General features: G+C 48.6%; 1 protein-coding gene across 1 annotated transcript in view; it reads left to right on the top strand.

Moving 5' to 3' along the window:
• The window catches only part of tmtc1 (transmembrane O-mannosyltransferase targeting cadherins 1), an 87,512-nt gene extending 65,682 nt beyond the window's left edge, over positions 1 to 21,830 (top strand). Inside the window, exons 9-19 of the mRNA XM_023810973.2 lie at positions 3,866 to 4,033; positions 5,162 to 5,275; positions 10,245 to 10,388; positions 13,351 to 13,459; positions 14,441 to 14,543; positions 14,755 to 14,890; positions 15,307 to 15,451; positions 16,849 to 16,986; positions 18,169 to 18,291; positions 19,572 to 19,649; positions 19,903 to 21,830. Of these exons, the coding sequence (XP_023666741.1) occupies positions 3,866 to 4,033; positions 5,162 to 5,275; positions 10,245 to 10,388; positions 13,351 to 13,459; positions 14,441 to 14,543; positions 14,755 to 14,890; positions 15,307 to 15,451; positions 16,849 to 16,986; positions 18,169 to 18,291; positions 19,572 to 19,649; positions 19,903 to 20,025 (1,381 nt within the window). The 3' untranslated portion in view covers positions 20,026 to 21,830. The remainder of the gene's footprint in view (positions 1 to 3,865; positions 4,034 to 5,161; positions 5,276 to 10,244; positions 10,389 to 13,350; positions 13,460 to 14,440; positions 14,544 to 14,754; positions 14,891 to 15,306; positions 15,452 to 16,848; positions 16,987 to 18,168; positions 18,292 to 19,571; positions 19,650 to 19,902) is intronic.
• Positions 21,831 to 22,004: the final 174 nt, after the last annotated feature.

Raw genomic sequence — 22,004 nt, 5'->3', positions numbered from 1 at the left:
GACAGACAACCAGACAGACAGACAGAGAGCCAGCCAGACAAAAAAAACAGACAGACAACCAGACAAAAAAAAACAGACAGACAGACAACCAGACAGACAGACACAGGCAACCAGACAGACAGACAGACAGCCAGACAAAAAAAACAGACAGACAGACAGACAGACACAGACCCTTCCACCCATTTTCCTTACTCCCCAGCCTACACATAATGTACTTAATCATAAGTAGTTGTGTCGGGCATCATGGACAATCTTGTCTATGTTTAACTGCTTTTGTCACATGGCCTTTGTCACAGCTGGGGTTTGGGAAGGAGACACTGCAGTGACAGTAGGCAGGAAGGACCCTCACAGCCAAGGGAGCCCTTGGCTCTGGTGCTATTATTTGGGCTAAGTAGCGGATGAGAGGAGTAACCATCAGTGAGGTTTACAAGGAAGTTAATCAGCTAAGTGGAGAAGGCGAGAGCAGAAACTCAAGCGCGTCGCTCATTTCCCCTGCGAGGCTGAGTGGAATAACAGAGGTGCTGCTGACTGGATTTATGAGGCCTTAGAGTGGCAAGGATGAAGCGGAAACAGGGGTGGGCCGGTGCCAGACCCGAAGGCGTCCGTCCTGGATGTTATTCTGCCATGAGGACCTGGACTCACCCACCTGAGAGATATAATCAGGAAGTATTTGGGCACTCTGTGAGAAACAGCGCTCGCTCCTGTCGAGGCTGGAGAAAGACCTGCGAAAAAAGCAAACATTGTCTGCGACGGGCCCCTGTGGGGTGGAACGCTTGGCCCCTGAGGGCCCCATCCTGCAGCTCCCTCTGGACCTACATGCTAGAATAGCAGAATGAACTTTTGCTTCCTCCCCTTCTGCTGCTTCCTGTCCTTCACACTCTTTTAGCCTTTTTGCTTTGTTTTTTACCCTGGAGTCACATTCTTACATCTCTTATCCTTTAAACGCAATAATAATTAGAAACACAGTTTGCCACTGCATATGGTTAGAGAACAGGGTTAAGTCTGAAACGTGGACCGGACTGGTTCTGTTGCCTTACAGCGGTCACACATCACAGCTTGACAGACACGAATCTTCACATTTGTGCCACTGTTGCTGACATTTTATTTTTACTGATGTTTTACTCTTTTTTTTTTACTCTAAGGACACTCTGTAGCAGTACAGGGCATATGAGGTTTGTGGGAGGAAATGTGAGTTGAAATCTTGGAACAGGAACTTGTAGACTTGGATGCTGAAGGCTGCTTTTGAATTTTGCTCATTGTGGTGCTTTGGATGAAGCTGATGTGCTGTTTGCTGATTGGACAGACAGGGTCAGGGGGACGCAGTCTATGCGGTCATACTTTCGGTGCTGCTGGGTATTTCGGTGGCATTTCCAGAATGCCGTGGATTGGAGCAGCGGACACATCGATAACACGAGATTCGCAGACACACCCCTGTGAGGTTGGACCCAGTGTAATTCACCTAGTAATGTTCTGGAAACAGTCCGAGGGGTGCAGCTCAAGCTACAGGTGGACATCTCACATCGAAGATCAATGGACCTTGTATATTTTACCGCTCTTCTGTGCTGTGAAAAATGCTCCTGGTTGACTGGAGTATCTTCCCTAAAGATTGTAATCAGAATCAAAATCATTTATTTCTTTGACATACGAAGAATTTACTTTAGGGTTTCTTGCAAGACAAGCATGAATTATCAACATATTAATCATATTCAAAAAAAAAAATATGCTGGTCATAATGATACCTGCCCCCATATTAATCATATTCATAAAAAAATTATTCTTAAGATCACCCCAAAGCTGGTTACCCGCCCCCTATGCATCCTCAGAGCGTCTCTGGACAGATGCTCCCGAGAGCTGAACAGGTGTCCGATTTCTCCTGAGTCTCCATCTTTGTGTCATCTGGAGAATGTCCATCGAGCCAGACGTGATCACGAGAAAGCGAATGAAGCATGTGGGACCCATACGGTCACACTTACGAGCGGTCGCTGTCGTTGCCCGTTCCCTCTCGACTTCTGCAGATGACTCCGATTATTTCTGCGGTACCCGTAATTACTTTCTACATTTGGAGTGTGATTTTTTGCTTCACTGAGTAGTTGAATTAGGGTGTTTCTAACTTAGAGTGCTCTCCAGGAAAAAAAAATATATAGTCTGAATCCAAGCTTTACACATTATGTCTGTGGGTGTATAAATAGCAATATAGTTACAGCATTGAAAAACATATTACATGTGTGCTGGATACTGGCTGTCACTGACGGGTCCCTGCACTGGGCAAGCCCTGTTAAGCATATGGGCTGCAGCCAGCTGCTCGGCCTTCTGGGAGAACCTGTGCTGGAAGCAGTGGGGGCAGTGTGCCTGATTTTTGCTTGAGCCCACCCCACACCCAATCGACTAAGCCTCCTGCCTGCCCTCAACAATCTGTGTGAAAAGCATTCCCAGACAGAATGGCGTTCCTGCTGCTTTCCGGAACTCCGTCTGCCGTTCTGCAGCGGAGGCTTGGTCGAACATCACCATCGCTGAGCGCCACATCCCAGAGATTCTCTCCACATCCCGCTTCAGCTCTTTCTAGCTGTGTAAACAACTGCCTTTGCCCTGTTCTTGAGTCCAGAAAGTCTTCTGAGTCGTGCAGCGTTCTTAACACTGCAAGACCTGAAGAGCCCTGTTTCCCAAATCCAAAGTTCAGCCCGCTGATGTCATCCGCGGCAGCGGCAGGATGAAGAGGAGACTCCGAGCTGCCAAATGAACATCATTATTGCCCTCCTTTGCTACCGTCTAATTAAAGACAGCTAGCCAGGGCCAACCACGTTTTATTACTGAGTTTAGTCAAACACCAGACACATCCAGAGACACTTCACCAGTGAAATGCTTGAGGTTTTTGTGTTTTGTGGCTGGCTTGTTTTTTTTCTTTCGTTCTTAGCCAAGAGAAGTTTCTAGCTGCTTTTATGCAGAAGCCTTTTTGGATGTTCAAAACAACAAGGAGTCACTCCTGGCCACTTTTGAGCTTCATGTTAGTCTTGTAAAAAAGCATCTCCTGGATTAATAGAGGGATTCTCACTGCCTGTTATCTCCCTTGTTTGTTTCAAGAAGATGTGTAGGATTGGTTGCTCTGGAGACAAGTTCCTTGAGCTTGAGTTGAGGTCTGTTTTCTCATCAAGTCATGGTGATCTGTACCAGTTCTTCTGAGCAGCCTGCCTGAGTCACATGACAGTGACTGGATGCACGTCTCTCAGGGCAGCGAGAAGGGCCAGGTGGAGACAGATCGCCGTGGTGACAGGGGCCGTGTATCTCAATTGGCTGGGCTCAGTCTCCTGCGTATGTCAGACCTGCTTAAGGGGACACTAGGATTTGTAGTCTGGAGACACAAGAAGCACAGTCAGGCTTCTGGGGGTGAAAAATGAGCCAATCGAATCATGAGTTATAATTACTATCGGTAATTAAATGCCCTCGCTCGGTGGTTCAGATTTGGTTCAGATGCCGAAAACGTTTCAGATTTGTGGCCAGACCTTCGAGGTTGGGGGGGGGGGGGGTGGCGTGTGGATGTTCACTTTAGTGACAAGTAGGTAAATAGTGACTTAATTAAGCGCTTCAGAGATGGCATATTGATGTGCCCTGAGGCTGAATTCTGTGGGAGTGAGGAGCCCATTTGAATAAATAAGCAGATGCTGAGAAGCCTTTCAGGCTCTCTGGAAGAAGCCCTTTCCTCTTCCTGTCACTCTATCCTCTGTGTGATTCTCTCTCCGCTCTGATCCCCCCCCCTGTTCAGGCTCTTTGAGAATCATGGCTTCTGTACTTTGATGGCCCCACTGTGATGGCCCCCCTCCCCCAAATGAGCCTAACCCCCTCCTTCTTTCTGTCTCTGTCTCTCTTCCAGTATGGGCTACTGCATCCTGGTGGTCCACGGGCTGAACCGGCTGTGGGCTCTGGGGGGCAGGTGGGGCTCCACGGCCCTCACTGTCTCCATTCTGCTGCTGCTTCTGCTCTTCTCCTGGAAGACAGTGCAGCAGAATGAGGTGTGGCTATCCCGCGAGGCGCTCTTCAGGTGAGGGCCGAGTGTGTGTGTGTGTGTGTGTGTGCGTGCATGTGTGTGTGAGTGTATGCTTGAGTCTGCCTGTCCCGCTAGCTACATGTGGACTGTGTATATGTGATACACGTTTGCTTTTTTGTGAGTGATGTGTGTGTTTGCTGGTGTCCGTTGCTTAGATTTGCAGTGATGGTGTAACCTCGTCCCTATGGACGGTGATTAATGGAGCCACACAGGCCTTTATCACCCGCAAGCAGCAGCGTGTCGAACACATCTGCTGGGTTCACCTTTCTCACACAGTCTTATTACTTCACAAAGGGGTCTATTTCACTGGGGTCTAACCTTGAACCCGACTGCGGTAAACAGAAATTAAGGAATCCCCGATTGTCAACTCCTTTCCTCTGGAGGATGGCTGGAAGGTGCATCAGTCCCAGTAGCGTAGGCATGCTGGTTGGCTCTCTCTCTCTCTCTCCTAACTGGATGAACAACCGCCATTATACAGAGGTCAGCCTGAGGAATCGCACACAACTAATGATCTGTTTCGGCCTAGTATGAGCAACGCGTGAGGCTCTTCCCCATTTGTTAGAAGGTCACAGGGCACTGGGACGCCGTCGCGGGAACAAAGCAGGGAACAAGGCGGGGAACAAGGCGGGGAACAAGGCGGGGAACACCGCAGATAACACAATGAGCCTCTTTCCATGAGCACAGTGGACAAAGCAGGGGCATCAGATTCAGGGGCCCAGGACAGTGTAGGGGCCCCTGAACGTGAGAAATGATCATTTATATATTAACATATTACACCTCTGCTGTGCAGAGATTTTCCAGGGAAATCAGAATTTCTAGTTATACCCCAGTATTAAACTATACTAATTTGCTGTATTGAAAAATCTGCTTTGTGTAAGTAGTGTATAACTGTGTATCTTTAGTCAGGTTTATAATAGTAGTAACATACTCTAAATGAGCTGTATCCTGTCTGGACTCATAGTGTGTGTGTGGGGGGGGGTGGCTGATATTCCCATTAAAGTACATGTGGGGAACATAGTTTCACAGTTTCTGAATTTTATGTAATTTTTTCCCCCCGCTAAGTGCATGCGTATGGTTTTGCAGTTAATGTGTTTTTGTGACTCCCCCCCATCCCCCCCACAGATCCGGCATCCAGACCCTGCCTCACAACGCCAAAGTGCACTACAACTACGCCAACTTCCTGAAGGACCGGGGGCGCCACCTGCAGGCCATTCATCATTACAGGAGGGCCCTGGAGTGAGTCTGTCGGCCTCTGCCTTATGCTGTCGTTGTTTCTGTCGTCTCGGGTTTTGGGAAGACCGGACGCTGACTGGCTGAGATCAGGATGCTGGTTCTGTGAAAAGAGGGAGAGGAAGTAAGCTCGGCTGCAGGGCCCAGAACCAGGGCTCTCCAAACTAGGGCCATGTTAATGACTGTTATCCCTTGCTGTCATGGGATCACACCTTCCCTACCATGTGATTCATGTCCCCGGAAAGCTCATGCTGGTGTTTAATAAGCACTTTGTCCCCTTCCTCCTTTGGTGTTTCCTCAGAAATGGGCCTACAGTTCGCATCGCTCCCGTCACCTTCTCGCGTGTCTCTCTCGCTGAGACGTGAGATGGAGGCAGTTGAGTTTCTGAGTCTACTTTCTACTATATTTTTGGACCTTGTTTGGACAGGATGTCGGGGAAGCGAGTGATTAGGATGCAGGAGACAGGAAGGACGCCTCCATCCGTTTGCGTTTACAGTCATTCGCAAATACGGGAATAGTACCTGCAATTACTCACGCCTAGTCGCATGACTTCTGTGGCTTCACACTCTCCAGGGTCCTTAAAGGTGCAGGGGATTGTGGGAGTTTTATGTGCATTCATCTTTCTTTGTTGAGATGCTGAGCAGGGACTTTTAGCTTCTGTGCTGGACTGCGATGATGGATTACTGTATTTACCATCGTCTTCTTGCTTGCATCCTTTAATAAAACCTCAGCCTGGTGAAATCCTGGAAGCATCACCGCACAGCGGAGCCATGATTGGCTCCCTACCCTCCTTTATTGAGCTGGCAGTACTCTGAAAGCATGCACCCCCCCAAACATTCTCCTGGTTGCTATGACGACCTGCCTGTCACAGAAATGGCTGACAGGTAGGGCTAGCATGGGAAATTATGGCGAGGAGAGCGTTACAGCCAGAGTCGGCCGTATCCTCGAAAGTCGCATCCATCTCATCAGTGGGTGGATGTGCAGCTCTGTGCTGTCACTGAGTGTGCTTCGCTGTCACCGCAGCTCTCAGGGTCTCCATCCCAGCCCAGCCCCTCGCCACCCCTCCCACTCCTGACACTAGATAAATTAACACTGCTTCAGTGTCATCACAAAATTTTAACACTGACACTGGGACACTAGGCCTGGAAATCAGAATCAGAAGACTTTTTTAATCCCGGACGAAATTGCTCACATTGCGACTGCACAATCACACATAGACACAAAGAGAAGAACAATGGGCATAGTACAGCTGGCACTGCAGTGTCGTCGTGGCAGGAGGCAGAAGGTGGACAGAACAGTAATCACCCGTGTCTCTGCAGATTGCCCGTGTCTCTGCAGATTGCCCGTGTCTCTGCTGATTGCCCATGTCTCTGCTGATTGCCCGTGTCTCTGCAGATTGCCCGTGTCTGCAGATTGCCCGTGTCTGCTGATTGCCCGTGTCTGCAGATTGCCCATGTCTGCTGATTGCCCTCTGCCACAAACTTGGTCCACGCCGGGAGCATCATAGCACCACTCGCCTGGCTTCCCTTTTCAGTCTCCTCTGCCCTCTCTGCCCTGGGGAAGTTGTTAAGATGATTCTTTCCTGCCTCCCTGTCAAGGTTGCACCTCTGCTGCCGTCTAACGGGGTGTGCGGGTCTGAATCCTGAGCTGAAGACTGTCTACTATGACCGGGATCAGAGAGTCAGCAGGCTGCTGCGGATGTCTCTGCATTTTCTCATGCAATCTGCGGTTTCCAGCGGGATGACATGGGGTTGACTCCTGGCCCGCGGCAGATGGCCACGTTTTAGCCGTTTCCGTGCGAGTGGAGCCAGTCTGTATGTCGCAGCGAATGCGGGGTCGTCGGTCTCTGTGCCTGCTTGTCTGAAGGGCCGCTTGCCTGTTATTTCAGCCAGTCTGGGCCTGGGATAACCGCTGCTACCACAAGTGCTTTATAAACCAGGCCAGAATCCATTGGAGGTTTGGGGTTTGTCCAGCCTTCTGACTTTCTCATCATTCTAACTCATTTGTCCGTTTTGAAATAAAAACTACGAGATGTTGAGAGGAGAGACAACATGCTTTTCCAGCATGTAAATAATATTGAAGCGTAGCGGAATGATTTTGGATTATTATGTTAATAATAATTTGGAAGGGTTCACCCAGGCTGATCTCTCCGGATGATCTATTTAGGGGATTAAGTGGTTAGTAAATGTTTTTGATCTAAGTTTCTAGCTCACAAGCTCCTTCTCTCACACCCACAGACACACACACTCGATTTCATGTCACTTTCGCGCATCGAAATGTGAATCACATACATGTCTCCTTGTAGGTTTGTCAACAATGTAGGTCAGTAGCTGTGTCTCTGTGTTTTCCCTGCGGATTTCTCAATATGTCAGCTGAAGGGTGACAAGGTGGCGACACCGCAATGAGAGGAAGCCTCGTACATCAGCGACGAGAAGCCCAAGTGCGCGGTCATGTGACAGCAACACATGGCACGCGTGGATGGCGGTCTCTTGGGGATACGTCTGACCTTCAGACACTGAAATAAGTAAAAGAATTTTGGAAAAGAACTTAGCAGTGATTCATCATAGCGTGTGCACATATACAGGCACACAATTATCTCTGACGGAGAGGAGGGGAACACATTAGCCATTATGTCCAAACAAAGGGGACACATTAGCTGGTGCACACGGAAGGCGTCGTCATGGTTACAGATCGCATGAGTTCATAAAGCCTGCCGATTGAGGAGGACGACAAAGGGGAGGAAAGGGCAGATATTTGTTCTCTAAGGCCAGTTTTTGGCATGATGTAGTAATCGTGGCTCGTATCCTCACTGCTGATGGACATGCGAGCCACCAGCTGAACAGAGAAGATCAGAGGAACACCGTGTCATGAAACACTCTGGGAGAGAGCAATTTTGGTGTTCCCAAAGAGAAGTCCATTTCATTTCGCAGACTATTGCACTTGTACCTTTGTGTTGTTTGTGCTTTACCAGGTTTTATTTAAAGTTGGCATCGAATAATTGCAGCATTTATCCAGGCAATAAGTCCACCTTTGGTCCTGGAGGTGTCAAAGACTTCAGCTGCCTGGTTCTTCTCTCCTCCACGTTTCTCACTGCTGTCTGGTGCTATGGCAACCCAGCGGTGGGTTGCCATGTTGGCATTACCATATACGGGTGAGCAGGGAAGGTTGCCCATCCTTGAGTGGGACTCCACCCCTTCCCAGAACCTTTCTCTGTGTCCTAAGGAGACCTGGACTGGTCAGTACCAAGACATACAGCCTGCTGTGTCAGAGATGAGTGAAGATCTTGCTCAAGCCCAGGAGACCATAGCCGTGAGACCTGTTTACCTTAGAATCTCATGCCTTCTGTAGCAGTCCCTGGTGTACTGATTCCTCAGTGTTGTTGGAGTTGGATGCCAGTGGAATTCAGCTCTATTTTGCTAGAAATGCTCCTCAGAGCTAGTCCAGTGTCCGGTGTTAAAGGATTGTGCTTCACACGAACACCAAAGGTTGTAAAAAGTCTCCATTCAAGAATATTTTAAGGTTAGCGGTGCTCTGTTCGGCCATATTTTCCCCCTGTCCACCTGAACCTTGTGGTCAGCACACAGGAAATTGTCTTCTTACTTCCCACAAGCTGATCAATAAAGTCAGTCACCAGCCTTGAGGTAGGGGATCAAAAAAAACGCTTTATTTATTTCCCAGCACTGGCTGACCTACTGCAGTCTTCCGGAAAAAGGTATATACCTCAGTCGTTGTGACAGCATCTCCGGCTGGGCAGTTTGGCACAGAATCCCAGCTCCGGAGCGAAAGGGAGAAGCTGGCCTCTTTGCCAGTGTGGTATGGTTACTGTTGAATCCGGACCCTGAACTGCTCCAGTGACAGCATGGCTCTGTCGATGTCGTCACATGCCGAAAGCTCAGTGCGTGCCTTTTATGGACTGTGCTGGAAGCCTCATCCTGAATGTCGGGCTGGCTTCCATGGAGATCCGTCTCGCCGCGGTGGGCCTGAGTGATTGCTCCCTAATGCCGCTTGTGAGCAGATCACAGATTGAGCTGAACATTCCCAGGCACCCCCCCGCCGAACAGACGCAGTTAATCTCCATGATGGCCATCTAAACGATTTAGGCCACCTTGGTCTCAGTGCTTTGGGGCCTCATTTGTTCAGCACGCTTCCAAAATCTCCTTGTCTTCTTGTTCTAACCTCCCTGTGTGGCCGAAATATCTTGCAATATTTCTTCTCGCCACTGGTAGTCCCGTCCCTGGCTCAATGTGGGGGGGGGGGGGGGCTCTCCGCATCATTAAGACACAGACACTGCACGTGAGACGTTCTCCACGTCGAAGGAACGCTTATCAGTCAGACACGTCCGCAGACCGACTCTCCCGGCTTATTCGGTGCAGTACACTTCATAATTCATGGCTGTTCTCATGCCAGGAAACATCACTCTTCCTTATAGCTTGCATTTGAGCCGCAGTGATTTCCAGATGAACCGCCTACGAGTCGATATTCTTCATGCAGCATATTTTGTCTTGGCTGGATCTTTCTGTCTTTTGGATATTGAGGATAAATGTCATACAGGCCCGAAGACAGAGATAAAATCTGTGTTTTATTCAGTTCCCTTTAGATAAATATTTTAAATGCCTCTTATTCCAGACCTGTATCCGGATATCATGAAACCCTCAGATACAGGAAGTGTTAGATCAATACTATGACACTGGTACCGCACTGCCTTCAAGGTCTTTGGAGTGTGGGGATCAAATCCCAGGAGATCGCAGCCTGTCGTCACAGCCCTAAAAAGTCAGAAAATATCCCGTGGCTAAAGTGTAGGGACTGTGACGGAAAGGTCACCCCTCAGATTACACGTCTGCCGAGCAGCCGAGCAGAGTAATGTACTTTCACAGAAATGAATAGGGGTTTAAAGCACAGTTCTGTTAGTAAGTGCTCGCTGCTATGGAGACAATACCGTCATATCTCCATCTCTGGGCCCTTCTTGTCTCCACAGGCTATATCCACGACACGCCAGCGCCATGAACAACCTGGGCACGCTGACACACCACCCAGTGGAGGCCGAGAGCTACTACAGGAAGGCCTTGGAGATCAACCCCCAGCACAACCGAGCCCTCTTCAACCTGGCCAACCTGCTCAAGTAAGCAGCCCTGGGGTCTTGGGCACCACACCACACAGAGGCACCCAGCACCTGCACCGCTATTGGCTAGTTCAGATGTCTCTTTTTGATGACCTCATAGTGGGGCGGAGTGAGCGCTGAAGTGAAGCAGAGAGAGTACACATGCGCACAGTAATAGCCTAGTCTTTGCAGACCAAATAACACGGCATAATTCAGGCCTTGCTAATCTCACGTCCTCGTACTAATAAAGCTTGAACTAACACACAGTAATTCCATGGTTCTCTGGTTGCACGTACTGTAGCCACTGGTACTAAATGTGCACCTCCAGCTGGAGAAAATGGCTTTAAGTGTAGCAAGTGTGTTTCCTGTTTTCAGTAAATTCCACTTGTTGGCTCCTCCCGATAGAGCCCTATTTGGGCTATTAGAAAATACCATGTGCGTGTGGTCTGGCAATGATCATTATCAGCAGGAAGGAGACCGGCTCCCTCTGGGAGGCTAATACCAGGTGAGAGCGATGATGAGGTGAATTACTACACATTAGGCATTATGGGTAATGTGGTAAATTGACTTCTTTTTGTATTCGTGATGAAATGTAGTCATGGAGATGCTTGAGTCTTGGTAGGGCTGACTGTGGACCTGGTACCAGAGCAGTGACTGTGACGTCTGCATATTAAAATGCAGCGGTGGGGCCAGTCAGGGGGTGTGAAAGTCACAGTCCCGCGGGAGACCACATCTGGGCAAGCGCCCACCCCCCACCCCCCACTCCATTACCTCCACCTGACAGAGCCTCCTTGGTGTTCACACAGTTAAGCAGGGTGCAGTTTGGAGCAGAGTGAATGCCAGCTGGGGGGGTGGGGGTGTTGTTTACAGTGAGAGGACTGTGTACGTATACGGCAAGGTGACAGAGAGAGAGAGAGAGAGAGAGAGAAGCTCAGTGCAGATGTCATGTACCGCAAGCCCAGCACTTTTGATGTGTCAGGGCCTGACTGAAGACTGTTCAGTGTGGTATGGTTACTGTTAAACCACTTGAGTGAGTAAAAGGCAATGAAAACATTTATTTCCTGTCGCTCCATATTCAGCTGTGCTGAGGAACGGGGTGACACGGGATTTTACAGCCAGTACCGATAGCTAGACATATTTTATGGATGGATGTCGAATACAGCAGGTGATTCTGTTTGGCTGTATGGAAAGATTCAGTAATAGATTAACAGATAATGCGTTAAAATTATTTATATGTAAGTAATCAAAATGCTAAATGTAATTTCAGGAAAAGTTATTTAAATATTCCATAAAGGTCAGTGACCTTGTTCTGTTTGGATGGATGGATGGATGGATTTTTGTATTTAATAATGTTATTAGTTATAATGTTAATTATAGTACACAACTGAAACCTGCTGATATACTATAATGTCTTTCGTACCCCTGGCCAGGCTCACCTGGGTGGTCTCTGTAAAAGGACAGGGCCTTCATCTATGTCTGTTTTACGGTTCTCTGTCAGCATACACCCATGAGCTACTGTAAGCGTGTGTCCCAAAGGTCAGGGACTGATTAATGACTAATCACGGTCTGCACACATCTCACACTCCCACGTCACCATGGAGCCAGCTGTGGAAAAACAGAAGTAAACATTAATCAGTGCCGGGGAATCAGGGAGGGAAACGCACCCAGGAAACTGACAGGATCCCGACGCCGGCAAGAGCTCCGTGAATCAAACAGAATTACGTTTTAATCAGACTGCGATAGCGATGCTGCCGTAACATCTGGAATAGCCCCCACCGGGGGCTAAGCTGCTGACATGCTGTCTTTGTCTGCTGGGTAATTATACAGAGAGGGCTCAGCATTCTACCCTTTTTCCAGGTAAAGGTGCAGCGATTCAGATTCATTTAACACAAGATTTAAACCTTGTCCTTGTTTTAAGTCTGTGTTCTAAAACAAAACTGAGAACATATTTTGACTGAGAATATATATTTATATATAATATATACATTTTTTTATTTTCATTTAATTGTTTTTAATAGTTTTGTATGATTACATTGAATTTTTTTGCCCCATGATTCTGTATTGGATAACTAGTTGGAAGATGGATGGATGGATGGATGGATGGATGCCGCATTCAGAGCTAACTCCCATGTGTAGATTTCACAGTCTCTCCTTTTACTGCCAGCATTAGGAGAAGGGGCCGCTCGATCATGTGAGGTGATTTATCACGAGGGGATCCATCACACTCCGGCTCCCTAATGGAGTCTGTCTTTTCGATAAGGTCACGTATTTTCTGCCTTGCCGTTTTGTGTAGTTACCGGCTGCCCCATGACACTCTTTTTGTCGTTATTGTTTTTTACCAAGTTACATTTAGTCTTGTCTAATTTTTGTCTTGGTTTGGGCGTGCACTTGGTAAATACAATCTGTGACTCTGCAGTGTGGGGACCAAATGTCCTCCACAATGTGATAAAAACCTGTTATTTTGACGTTGGGGACCATTTTTCGGGTGCCCACAAAGATCTGTGAATGCAGTCAAAAAACTATAAATGCCAAAGGTTTGGTTACTTATGGTTAAGGTTAGGGCTGGATAGGGGGTAAGGTCATCATCTTGAGATTAGAGTTTTTACCATAGAAATGAATGGAGAGTCCCCACAAAGATATAATTACAAACCTTCTTGGGAGCAAGGGGGGGACCTCAGTCAGCTTTAATGTACAACCATGTCATCCCAGAGTACCTGGAAGGGGCAGAAAGGCCAGGAAAAACCGGCAGACCGGAATGCTGGGTGCTTAGATGGTCTGGAATCTGGCTCAGATTTCCCGGGTTGCATTACAGCTTCACGAGCGGCCCTCGGCTGCAGAATGTCACAGGAACAGGCTGATCTGCACTCAGCACTTTGTGGCTGGACGTTCTGGGTCGGTGGCCTGGGCTTTTGCGTCTGTGTTGTGCCGTCATGTCCTCCTTCAGCTCCGACAGTGAGAGCCCCCCTCCCCCACGGTGTTTCAGGACTCAGGGGAAAGAAGAGGAGGCGGAGCGACTGCTGAAGGACTCCATCCGATTCGGGCCACACTTCGCGGACGCCTACTCCAGCCTGGCATCGCTGTACGCCGATCAGGTGACCCCCGCCAACTCTGCCCACCGGCCATGTAGAGAGGGGGGGTCACGGGGGATGGGGGAGTGGTGAGACACCATCACTGAAGGCTGAAGGCACATCCAGTATGGGGCGTCAGAGTGGCGTGGATACCCTGGCATATTCACGGGGCCCGGCCCCTTATAGGGGCCCCCATATATAACATTGGTGGGGCCGCTCAGCAAGATCTGCTGAGGGGGACCGCAAGCTGACATTTTGCCAGGGGGCTTAGAATATCTACCAGCGCCCCCTGGTGACTAGACTTATGCAGTACTTCAGTTCTGAGCTCCACCCAGTGGACCCCCACCATCTCCTGCATTGAGCCCTCATCCCAACCCCCCCAACCACCACCCTGGCCTCTGACGCCAAGCGAAATTAAAAGCTCCAGATTACGCAGCATGTCTCGCTGCCCGGACCCAACACGCCTCGGCTCGGTGCCGAGACGCCCTTCCGCCGCGCGGCGTCAGTATCGACGTGACTCAGCCCTTCCCCAGCATGACTCCTCATTCCCCGGCCATATGCTTATTCAGGGGCCTGATTAGTTACTGTATCTCGCAGCTGATCAGCTGTTCGCTGCTCAGATTATTCAGAACACAGCTCAGTGGCGTTAACCTGCTCACAGAGCATGAAAAAAATCTTCATCCAGTCTGGAAAAGCTGCTCGACTGTATATGTTTACCCTTTGTGATCATTAATCATACATCCAGTTATTTTAAGAAGCAGCTCTTTCAGCGCAGAAAGCTGGCTCCCCAGTCCCTAGCAAGATGATTCAACCGTTACATTACCGCCAAGTTTAGGTCATCACTCCAGCATATCGCTGTACACAGATGGAAAGCGAGGGCGGCTGTGTGGTCACATGACATGTTAGTGGGAGGTGCTCTGTAGGTCAGCTGACACTCCCGATTCCCCCCTCACTCTTTCCCCCACAAATAATCTCCCACCATTTGTCGTGGTCTCACCGCTACAGAAGAGATTTGCAGAGGCTGACGACATCTACCTGCAAGGCATCGAGAACTGCCCAGACAGCTCGGATCTGCACAACAACTACGGAGTTTTTCTCGTGGACACAGGTGTGTACCGGGGTCTGCTAAATGAGCGGTTTGACTCCTACCTGTAAGGGTCTGTGCATTGGAGAGCACTTTCTGGAAGGCTCTGTTTACTCCCTGAAAAAGCAGACCCAGACATTCTGGCCTCCTTGGTAATTCCCCCTGTGCCTAAGAGGAGCAGGTTCTGACTTTTTAGCATTTGTCCGGTTCCTTAATTTCCTCCTTGGCTTTCCAGGTGATGGGGAAGGGGCAACTGTCCACTACCAACAGGCCGTGCGGCTCAAGCCCACGCACTACGTTGCCATGGTGAACTTGGGTCGGCTGCTGCGCTCCTCAAACAACAACAGGGAGGCTGAGGCCTGGTACAAAAAGTGAGTGGAAAGTGGCAGGAAATGATGTCACTGCTGGGGGTAGCTAACAGCTGGGCATATCTAAGTGTCTTAAAGCGAACACACCAGAAAAATACAAGGCAGGAGAGCACATCACATTCTTTGGGACTGGAATTTAGTAGTGATGGCCAAATGAAGCCCCGTGAACCATTTGCTATTTTTCTGAGACCAGTAGATGGTGCCCTCTGTTCATAAAAGGGCTCAAAGCATGCATCAAAGCAAGCCAAGAGCGCCATCTAGTGGGGTCAGAAAATACAGCAAATGGTTCATGAAGTTTCATTTGGCCGTCACTAGTATTTAATGCCTTTTGGGAAACGGTAAGCATACAGGATTTTCTCTGGGTCCCTCGGGGGGGAATTTGACCTGTGCGACCTCGCCTCTGTGTCTCCGCCTACCAGGGCACTGCAGGTGACGCAGAAAGTGGAGATCCTGACCCCCTTGGGGGCGCTGTATTACAACACAGGCCGCCACGAGGAGGCGCTGCAGGTGTACCGCCAAGCAGCCGGCCTTCAGCCCGACAGCACCGAGATCTCGTTGGCGCTGGTGAGGAATGTGAGCGGGGGACTTTGGGGTGGGGTCACGAGCGGCAAAATCCCACACTGCTGCTGGGGGGCATTGGAGGGGCATGGATACCTTGGCATGGATCTGCGGTGGCCCAGCACCTACGTAAAATTGCCCGGGGGGGGCAGAATTTCTACACTCCGTGTTCTTCTAAACCAGGGCCTAATCTGAAAATGCACATAAATATCCACATTCAGATTCAAATTTATTTTCATGACTTGCAGTCAGCGGTGACTGTTTTACTCATTTTTTGTAGTTTGCGACTGAAGCAGCTGCTTTTAAGTACTTTACTCAAGGGTGCACCAGCAGTCACCCTCCTGGGATTTGACTCCCCACGCTTGAGATCGTGTGAGCAGAGCCCCACGGTGTCTGGGCTGCTCTCATTTTAAGGCAGCATTTGGCCTGATTTCTCTCAGAATCGCAGAATTTACAGACAAGCGCGGTGCGGAGCTGCCTGATCACCGCAACGAAGTCTGCGCCTCTCGCAAGCCTTTGCGCGGTAAAGGGCCCGCTCTCTGGATGTAACGCAGCATGCCCCCCCCCCCCCCCCCAATGAGCTGGGTTTAGTCTTCTCTTCACTATGCCGGCAGCATATATTTTACTAGGCGAGCATTACGGACATACTTTGCAGTTCTCGATTTGACGCTTATCTGTCAGGAGCCTTTTAAGGAGACAGTTTCGCTTGCATTGCTTGAGAAATCGTGATGTGGATTGGATATTATAAAAAATCCTGGCTATATTACAAGCAGGGAGGAAGGAGCTGAATGTAGTGTTTGTAAATTTAGGCATCACACGAGGAATGTGGAAGAATGCTGTGACCCCCCCCCCCCCCGACAGGACCTTGGGTCCGCATTCGTCCTGATGTCACTTCCTCTGAGCCGCCGCCCACAAGATCAGTACTTCAGCGCACTGTTCACTGTGTCACCACGGTTCCTGTGACCCTCGTACCCAGGGGTGGTGATAAGGGGGGGGAAGTTAGAGCGATTCCACTCGGGGGCCCTAAAAAATTTGGAATTTAATTGCATGTCTGGGTTGTGCGGCCGAATCTCTGGAGGTCCCCCCCTTCTTATGCCAGTACGGGATCGGTCATCTCTGTGAGACCTTGGGAGGGGGGGTGGGGACGTGTTTGAGGCGATCGAGTTCACTCTGTGATTTCTGTCCTACCGAGCGATGTGAGGGGGTGTCGGTGAGGCCGGGCTGTCCAGCTGCTTATTGTTGGCCCAGTTATACACACCATGTATATTTACAACAGCACGGCACTGGCTCGGCTGATAATTACGTGGCTCTACTGACAACAGGAAGCGCCTTGTCTCTGGGGCTGTCTCCTGTTTAATTGTCCTGGAATCCCTTGTCTCCGCTCACTGTGATGTCGGCTTCAGGCACAAGTGCTGGCCATGGCGGGTCAGACCGGCGAGGCGGAGTCGATCACCTTCGAGATCATCTCGAGGAACGCGGCCTGTATCGAGTGCTACCGCCTGCTGTCCGCCGTCTACAGCAAGCGGGGGAGCTCCCAGGAGGTACGACCCGCCCCAGGGGGTCACGGTCACCCGCAGCCAGCGTGCGATGGGCAGCACAGCGCTTAGTGCTGGGCTATAGCGCTCGCTAGCACGTCTGCCGGGACCGTGCACAAGGTCCTCACCCCTTCATTTCAGACCCTCCCTCATTCTTCCAGCTCAACCCGCCTTCATTCTCTCTCACTCTGTCCCCCGCTCCTTCTGTCTGCTATCCCCATCACTCTCTTATTCTCTCTCTCTTTCGCCATCTCTCCCTCTCTCATTCTGCCTGCTTTCCCTGCCTGTCTCTCACATCTCATCACCTCTTCTTCTGACACCCTCTCATTCTCTCTCCCTCCCTATCAATCTCTCCCCTTCCCCTTCCATCTTTTTCCCTCTGTCGCCCTCTCTCGCTCACCATCTCTCTCTCTCTTCTTCTGTCCGCTGTTCCCTCTGTCACCCTCTCTCTCTCTTTCTCTCTCTCTTTCACCATCTTGCTCACCTTCCCCCCACCCTGTACTGCCCCCGATGTCCACAGCCTTACCATCTCCTCTGCCTCGGACTCCTCATCATCACAGTACAGCCCCAAAGGCTGCATCTGCTCTCCTTTGATGCCTAAAATAAAGCGGGGTTGCTGTGATGAGACGGCCACGAGTCCTTTCATCACTGGGGGGTGGTGTGTGCCACTGAAGGTCATTTCCTGGGGTTTCCCGTCAGCTTCCTGAGGCAGTCTGAGACCTCTGCTTCACAGAGATCTGCAGGGTCAAGTTTTTCTCTAGTTTTGTGGGAATTAAGTCCCCCCACAGTACACAGTAAATTAAAATGACTGATTAATTTTGGTACCGGGGGATTAGATGGCTTTGGCTCTGCCTGCGATGAGTTATGTTACAGAGCGAGTCTCACCTTCTTCAAGCCCCCAAGTCTATCTCCTGCTGGCTCTAAGTGGTCTCCGTCGTCAACAAGTAAATTAAATTAGGTGATAAACTATTTCGGGAGCCGATTATTGTAAGGTGTAGTTTAAAAGGTACAATAAATCTGCTGAGTTTAACAGGGAACCTTAGTGGACCACTCTGCTGTAAATAGCTCTTTTTTGAGCGGCTTGTCTGGTGCCTGGGGGCATTAGCGCCCCCTTCAGGGGATGTTGGGCGGTGTTGTGAGAGGGCTGTTTGAATGTTTGTCTGTGTTGCTGCTGACGCTCTCTGCCAGGCACTCGAGGCTCTGGACAAAGCCCTGCAGCAGGAACCAAAGGACCGCGGCGTTAGAGCTGAGCTGCATTTCTCCAAGGGCAACCAGCTGAGGGAGATGAACCTGCTGGACCGTGCCTTCCAGGTGGGGGACCCGCTTCTGCGCCCATCACCTTCCCACAAGCCCCTGTGATCTCTGCTTCATGCTCTGCCTGCTCTTCTCCTCCGCCCCCGTTGTCTTCCCCGACTCTCTTACCTTACGCTAACGCTCTCCGCGTTCCAGGGCCCAGACTCCTTTCTCATGACCTGATCCATTCACCTAATCCTCTCTTTTCCTTTATCCCCCACCTACCACCGTCGGATTACAGAAAAATGATGTCCCTCCAGCCAGACTCTTCTGTCCCCATTTCCAAACCAAATCAGAGATCTAGTCTCTACAGACACCTGTGTTATTACATGAAGAAAACTTGCCTGTCAGCTACAGTGTATATACAGTGATGATGTCAGCTATGGTACATGTGTGATCTACTGCAATCATGTCAACTACGGTAGTGTGATCTAGTGATCATGGCACCTACGGTATGTGTGATCTACAGCGATCATGTCCGCTGTGGTACATGTGTGATCTACAGTGATCATGTCAGCTACAGCACATGTGATCTACAGTGATGTTGTCACCTATAATATGTGTGATCTACCGTAATTATGACAGCTGTAGCATGTGATCTACAGTGATCGTGTTAGCTACAGCACATGTGATCTACAGTGATCGTGTTAGCTGCAGTGTGTCGGAATTGGGTGCAGAATAACACTTCTGCCTCTCTGTGAAACGTTTGTATTTTGTATCTGATAAGCAGCTTAGAATAGTCACATTTGTTTGAAAAAAGGTCCTTCATAGCAGGTACAGAAAACAAGTATCATAGATGGTACAAGCTACATCTGAGATACTTAGTACTTAAAGAAAATCTGAACAAGAACTGTTCCTCCATGTTTGTTGTTGAAGGGACTGGGCCTTACTGCACTGGACGTTAAAGAACAACACGGCATTTGGCAAGTGCATGAATTAGTACAAATATTATGCAGCATTTGTCTATCTGTGACTGTTATCTCTCTGTGCTGAAGTGGTTTAGGATCTGCATTTAAAGGACATTTGGGAGATCCTGCGGTATTTTATAGTTTATCCTGGGAATCTTCTTCTGGGATAAGCCCGAGCTCTTGGCCCTGAGCCACATTTATGATCGAATGTCACCGCTTTCTGTTTTTACATCAAGATGCGCTGGAGTGATATTTTTGACTTGAGTTTTTCTGCCATCTAGTGTCATAATTGAATTACTACATTTGCACTGCTTTTACAGCGTCACTTAACTGCTCTGCACACCCACTTCTCGAAGAAGTGAAATATTGCATTCATTTGTATTTCCGCAGAGTTATAAAATGGCTGTGGAGCTTAATCCCGAACAGTCACAGGCCTGGATGAACATGGGAGGAATCCAACATATCAAGGTACCAGCAAACTTGTGCAAACATGAATAAATAAACAGAGCGATATAAATAGTGTGTGTGGGGGGGGGGGTGTATGTGTGATTTACATACCGTAGTTTCTTTGAAGCTCTGTAAACAGCCACCCAGTCTTTGAGGACTGTGGTTTGCTGGAGATAGAAAGCCGCAGGTCTGTTTGAGCTAGAGGGCTGGGGGTTCCATGTGTGCCGTAAGCCCCCAGCTCATGGGACTCACCGTTGCGTTTTCGTGCACCCAGGGGGACTATGCCGCAGCCCGGCTGTACTACCAGCGGGCCTTGCAGCTCTCCCCGGGCTCCAGGCTGCTCAAGGAGAATCTGGCGAAGCTCGACCGGCTGGAGAAGAAGGTGAACGAGGCGTAGCGAGGCCCGGCTGGTTAGTTCGGAGGAAGGGTGACCTGCGGAGGAGGAGCCATCCGACACAGACCCCGGTCTGCCAGTCAGTGCCGACGGGAAGGAGACGCGGCCAAGTGGCCTGCTGGGGAGGGGGGTCAGGGGTCAGGAGCCAAGGGGTGGGGGCTGTGACCACACAGGGGACATCAGAGGACAGTGAGGAGCAAGAACAGACCCTGGAGTCAAGCGGTATGAAGGACTTGGTTTACAGAACCTGTAATGAACCAGGTCTTCCTGTGAAAGTCTGAATAAGCTTTAAAGAATCATTATAAATGCTGTTAACAAAAATACTAAACATTCTTAAAAAATGGTCATTTTATTTATCTTTATTAATCTCAGAGAATTGCTTCATTTTTTACTACTTATATCGTTTAGCGAGAGTTAGTCTGTTAAATGTCAATGAAACATTGAGGTACTAATAAAGTTAGAAGAAGCTGGAGCCCGGTACACCTTTACTCTTTACTTACTCTGACAGCCCCCCAGTCCGGGTCTCCGTTTAGCTGTAGATGTGATAAAGTCTACACAGAGATTTCTCAGAATAACCTTCATTTCCACCAAAGCGGAATGTTAAATAGAATCAGCGGGGGGGAAAAAATACCAGTGCAACGATCGTGAGATGAACTTAGATCACAATAGCACCTCTGCTGATATTTTTTGTTCGCTCTCTATCTCCATAAAAAACACGAAGAACCAGAATTCTACCTGACGATGGCATTTATTTTCCCACGCCTGAATGTATGTAGATGTACGCTTTTGTTCCTCTCACTGTTTTAAGATGACGGTGACATGATAACGGCGTCATAGAAAGGCTGTGATAAGCATATATTAGCTTGGCCTCTGGATGGTCTAAAGTTTGTGGCCTGGTTTTCAATAATAGTATTCAGCTGTAGGAGGGAAATTGGAGGGAAATTTCTGTAGCTCGTTTACAGAGATGCCTGCAGACGGGAATAGACTCACTAGGCGTCTTCACGTGTTTCAGCGAGAAATCAGCACTCAGATGGGACCTGTTTTTTTCTCAAGGAGGAAAAAGCAGGTAATTTGTCCCTAAAAAAGCAAATCAAAGAACATTTCAGGCAAACCAAACCCTCATTCAAGCATGCAAGTCCCCACGGTTTGATGTCACATGTCTGCATAAACGTTTGTGTCACTATAAATGAAAAAGTACCTTATGTTTGGGATAAACAAAAACTCTTTTGAAAGTCTGTGTTTTATGCTCTTGATGTTTAAGTAATTTCTTGTTATAATTTATGAATGAAGTAATATTTTTTATATTTTCCAAGAGCATGCCAAGTAATGACCAAACTCTTTGAAGTGCAACAGTTATTGTGTGTGTGCTCTGATTTTATTTATTGATTTCATGCAAAATTAATGGCTTTTATTATTTTATTTTTTTGTAACCTGAATGTGTAAATGTTTACTTGTGAATTACGGTGTTGCTGAAAATGTAAGGTTTGATACACTAAATGAGTGAATTTGATGAAGGTTGGTGCGCTGAATTTTCCAGTCATGTGACACTTAAGATTTGGCCAAAGGACTGAAACAAATCAATACATTTTATTTTTCCAGAGTATATAAATTATTGGACACGCATTTGATTTAGTGCAGTAAAGTAACTTGGATGAACCCAGAAGTGTATGTTGCACTACAGAGCTTCACAAGGTTTATGTCCCATTTTTATTGTACATTTATTCGTTTCTTTTTCTTTCTATATTGTAAAGAAACACTGTGTTTGTTTGGATTACTTTGTTCTGTAATAAAATTATATTTTGTCAGCAGTGTTATTCTCAGCATTCTGTGCTTCAGTGTTTTTGATTGTGAGGTTGATTTGAGTCACTTGATTGTGAGAAGCACTGGCTGTTGAGTCTCACATTTATCTAGAAACTTGGGACATCACTGACCCAGATGGAGACTCCATGGAGATAATTAGATTGGTTAAACCCTAAAGTTAC

This window comes from Paramormyrops kingsleyae, chromosome 3 (assembly GCF_048594095.1).
Source record: "Paramormyrops kingsleyae isolate MSU_618 chromosome 3, PKINGS_0.4, whole genome shotgun sequence".
In the NCBI taxonomy this organism is placed as follows: Eukaryota; Metazoa; Chordata; class Actinopteri; order Osteoglossiformes; family Mormyridae; genus Paramormyrops; species Paramormyrops kingsleyae.
Note: the sequence above shows the minus strand (reverse complement) of the source record. Positions and strands in the feature narration are given on the sequence as shown.